The sequence below is a fragment of the Meleagris gallopavo genome, chromosome 1 (assembly GCF_000146605.3).
Source record: "Meleagris gallopavo isolate NT-WF06-2002-E0010 breed Aviagen turkey brand Nicholas breeding stock chromosome 1, Turkey_5.1, whole genome shotgun sequence".
Lineage (NCBI taxonomy): Eukaryota > Metazoa > Chordata > Aves > Galliformes > Phasianidae > Meleagris > Meleagris gallopavo.
The window spans coordinates 47792642-47796710 of NC_015011.2; the positions used below are offsets into that span (position 1 = coordinate 47792642).

The 4069-nt window shown below is 56.6% G+C and overlaps 1 protein-coding gene across 1 annotated transcript; it reads right to left on the minus strand.

The window, feature by feature from the left end:
* Nucleotides 1-182: 182 nt before the first annotated feature.
* On the minus strand, nt 183-4029 carry CCDC134 (coiled-coil domain containing 134). The gene is made up of 7 exons (XM_010710386.3): nt 3787-4029; nt 2487-2604; nt 1765-1886; nt 1505-1589; nt 1136-1317; nt 928-999; nt 183-572 (listed from the first exon to the last, which is right to left on the minus strand). Exons 2-7 carry the CDS (start codon nt 2587-2589, stop codon nt 447-449), a joined length of 690 nt encoding a protein of 229 aa, XP_010708688.1. The 5' UTR covers nt 2590-2604; nt 3787-4029; the 3' UTR covers nt 183-446.
* Nucleotides 4030-4069: the final 40 nt, after the last annotated feature.

Sequence of the window (4069 nt, forward strand, 5' to 3'; positions counted from 1 at the left end):
CGCGGGGCGTGAGGGCGCGGCGGCGATCAGCAGCTGCGATTTGCATGCGAGACCACGCCCTCTGCCTCCCGCGTTGCATATTCATGAGGGGGCGTGGCCACGCCCACGAGCGTGAGCCCCGCGCCGCGCCCACGGCCCTGCCTACCGCCTTCTCCATGGCAGCGAGCAAGAAGCCTCGTCGTAAAAAAATAACAACCGTTCCGATTTATTCCAGAAAACAACGCATGCCCCCATCCCCAGCACACGGCTTTGCACCCATCTGACGTGTGGTGCCCCAGCGCCCGCTGCTCGGGGATCGCCCCACTTTGGGGCTGTGGGACCACTGGGCCGCATCAGCTGAAAAACAAAAATCCACCCTGAAACTCACAGAAGCGGCTGACAGGGCAACCCCAGCCCAACCATGGGTGGGAGCGGCTGCATCGATGCAGGTCCCGGCCCACCGGGGCCTACAGCTCAGACTGCGAGCGAGAGATGCGCGGGCCCTTGCGGATCTCCTTGCGCTTCTCCTCCTTCCGGCGTCGCTTCTCCTCCTCACGCAGCGCCTTCTGGAAGGTGTCAGCGCTGGGGAAGAACTGGGGTGGGCAGGAGATGGAAGTACGAAGGAAATGACAAATTCAGTGTTTTGAGGGAGAGTGGAGCTAGAGCTTGGCATCTCCTGTAGAGCACAAACCCACCGGAACCCAACAAAAACTCTCCAAAGCCCGACAAAAATCAATTAGAATACAACAAAACCCAATACAGCAAAAACCTTTCAAAGCCCAGCAAAAACCCAGTAATAACCCAACCAGAACCCAACAAAAACCCTTCAAACCCCATCGAAATCCCAGTAAAAACCCAACAATAAAAACTCTCCAAAACTCAACCAAAACTCAACCAAAACCCAGTGGAGTCACAGAAGAGGGAGACTGTGTGGCTCGGCCACCCTACCTCAGAGTGGTCAGCTTTGAAGGGATTGCGGTAATTGGGGGACTTCTCACTGATGCCCAGCTCCTGAGCCATCTGTGGAGCAAAGCAAAGCCCCTGTGGGAGACTGTGACCACCACCTCCTCCCACCCCTCAGGCACCTCAGTCTCCATCAGCCTCTTCTCCTCTGCCTGCCCCCTGCAGATCCCCAAAAGTGACCTCAGGGCCATACCAGCCCCAGGAGCTGGGAGTGGGGCCCCTGCTCAAAGACGCCCGTCAGGTTGCAGAAGCCGATGCCCCAACGGATCAGGTTGTTCCAGTTGGAGTTGCGGTCGAAGTAGTGGTGCACAATCTTGGGGAAGCGCAGCACGACGTCCCCGAAGAAGGCTGTGTTCTCCACCACATGGGAGTACGCTGAGGAAGAGAGGAACCAGCCCCATCAGCAGGACACCCCACAGACCCCAAAATGCCAGCTTTAGGGCATCTCCAGGCATGGGATACCAAGGATGGACATGGGACCACCCCCAAGGGCAGGAGTGGGAGAGAGGATGCAGGCTTCAAGATCCTAGCTAGGGGGGGTTAAGTGATATGGAGCACTCACCATCCTTCAGCTTCTCATCTTGAGGGAAAGGCCCATCTGGGAGCACATCTGCAGCTATGAGTACAGCCCGGGAGTCTTCCAGCACCTGCAAGAGCCCTCAGTCACTGCCCTCTCATCCCATGGGGTGCCTCACTGTGTCCCTTCCTTCCCCTTTCTGCTTATCTATGAGCCCTACTTTTGCCTGCCCTCCCCAGCATCACTGTGCAGGTGCCCCAAACTCATCCCTGCCCCACAACACCCTGAGCCCACTCCACACTCACTTTGAAGAGTCCCTTGAGCATGATGTCAATGATTTTATACTGTTGGTTGATGTCATTGAGCTCGATTAGGTTCTTCAAGGCGTTCATCTGGTCCTTGCGCTTCACCTCAAACAGCTTCTTATCTGCAGTGATGTCAAGGGCACTGCGGGGCTCTGGGCATGCTCACAGCCTGCTCCCAAAAAGACTTAGCCCAGTTCTGGGAGTGGGGTATCGGGGCCAAGAGATTGGATTCCAGATACCCCAACAGGGTGCTTGCTAACTCTCAGCACACAGGAGCAGAAAGAAAGAGCACTGCATGAGGAGAACATCAGACACTATCTGAAAAATTTGCCTCAGTACCAGCGCCAACATCTCATTAGCAATTCTCTCCTATAGAAGGGTGACGAGGAAAGTGCTCGACAGTGCTGGTTGATGCTGGGGCCACATTTGAGCAGGGGTTGCTATTTCGTATTGCCCAAGAACTAGCAGGTGGCAATATGGGGCCCTGGAGGCATGCAGTGTCAGCCCTGCTCTAGGTAGGATCAAAGCAACATCAGGTTGCTCAAGGTCATGCCCAGCAGCCATGTGACACTTTGTTCCCATGTCGTTAGCAATAAGCATAGCCTTAGGGCCTTTCTCTCCTCTCTCCTCCATCCCCCTTGAGCCATCTCCTCACATGCAAGTGTTCCACAGCCTCCTCAGGTGTGAGCGTGACAGAGGCATGGCACTACTGGAAAGGATACAGATTTCCAATCCAGAGCCCATCCTCTGCTTCTCCAGGTCTGCCAGGCTGCCTTCGGGCAGCACCACTGCCAACAGGATGAGGCAGATCCAGAGGAAATCCATCTTGGAGGCCACAGCCTGGAACAAAACAGACAAAACCAGTGACAATGCAGAGATGTTCCCCACAGGAGTCCTGCCAGCCCACCGGGCCCAAAACCGGTGACAAAGCAGCCACTGCCAGGTCAGAACCGTGGTTCCCGTGTCCTCATTGCACACCCACTGCCATCCCCTGCTCACACACAGCACCAAGGCACTGTGCTGGGATCAACAAGTTGAATAATCAACCTGACCGACCAAGTCCTACCAATAAACCACATCTATTAGTGCCACATCCACACATTTCCTGAATACCCCCAAAGGATGGGGACTCCATCACTGCTGAGCAGCTCCCTTCAGTGCTTCCCATGCCAAAAGCAATGTGGTGTGTTCCTGCACCACCAGAGCCCCATCAGCTCACACACCATATGCACACTCCAGCCCAGACTACATCACAACTGGGGAAGATTTACCTGAATTTTCCCTAATTTAAGCAATCTGAACACTGCCTGTGACTCTACCATGAGGTCATGACCCAAACGATGACCCTCCTTCTCTAAGCTAAGCTAAGCCTAAGCACAGGGATGCTAAACCCTCTATGCAGATGTTCCTCCACACTCCCCAAAAGCCCTTTCTCGTGCCTTCATGCTCACTTTGGGTGAAAAGAAACGCTGCAGAGCTGCTCCCCCTTTGCAAAAGCAAGCACCAGGCTGCCAGGGCCTGTCCTGTGCAGCAGATGGGAAGGAGTTCCCCTGTGACCCCCAGCAGCCCCAGCCAGCTGCTTGCTGCACACAGAGCCCACCCGTCTGCCTCGCTGTCTCCCATTCTCTTAATTTAGATATGCTTTCCCAAAGGCACGACAGACGCTGTGTTATAGACAGTTAGTGGTTCCCATTAACGTGTTTTTTAAGTACTTTATAGATTCGCCCGAGGGAACTGCATCCGAACCGAGCATCTCAGAGACCGGCACGGCACAGCCCCGCTTCCCCTCTTCAGTGCAGAAGCACAGAGCGGGGAAACGACGGGCCGCTGCACCACCGGGAGTCCATCCTCGCACCGCCAAGCATACGTGGCTCAATCTCATGTCACAGCCCGAACCGAAAGCTTCAGAAGTTAAGCGGGGTACCGGACTGCTCCCGCGGCATTCCTCCGCGAGGCTCAGCAGAGATGCTCGAGCGGAACAGCGATGGCACGGCCACATCTGCTCGCCTCCGAGTCCCTCACCCGCCAAACTCGGACTCGTATTGCGGGGACATCACCGGCACAGCTCTGCGATCTCCGCCAGCGACAGAGCTGCCTGCGGAGGGCTCGGCAGCACCCGGTGGCTCTGCACGGCCGCGGGCTCAGGGAGATGGAGTTCCTCTTCCAAGCAGCGCTTGGTCGGGGCTGAGCGTCTCCGGGCTGCCCCTCTCTCGCGCGCACGGAGGGTGCCACGGTCCTCCGGGAAGCGGCCAACGTGTGGCCGTGCGGGGCAGCTTAAGGCAGCAGCCCGCGGCTCCCCTCCGAC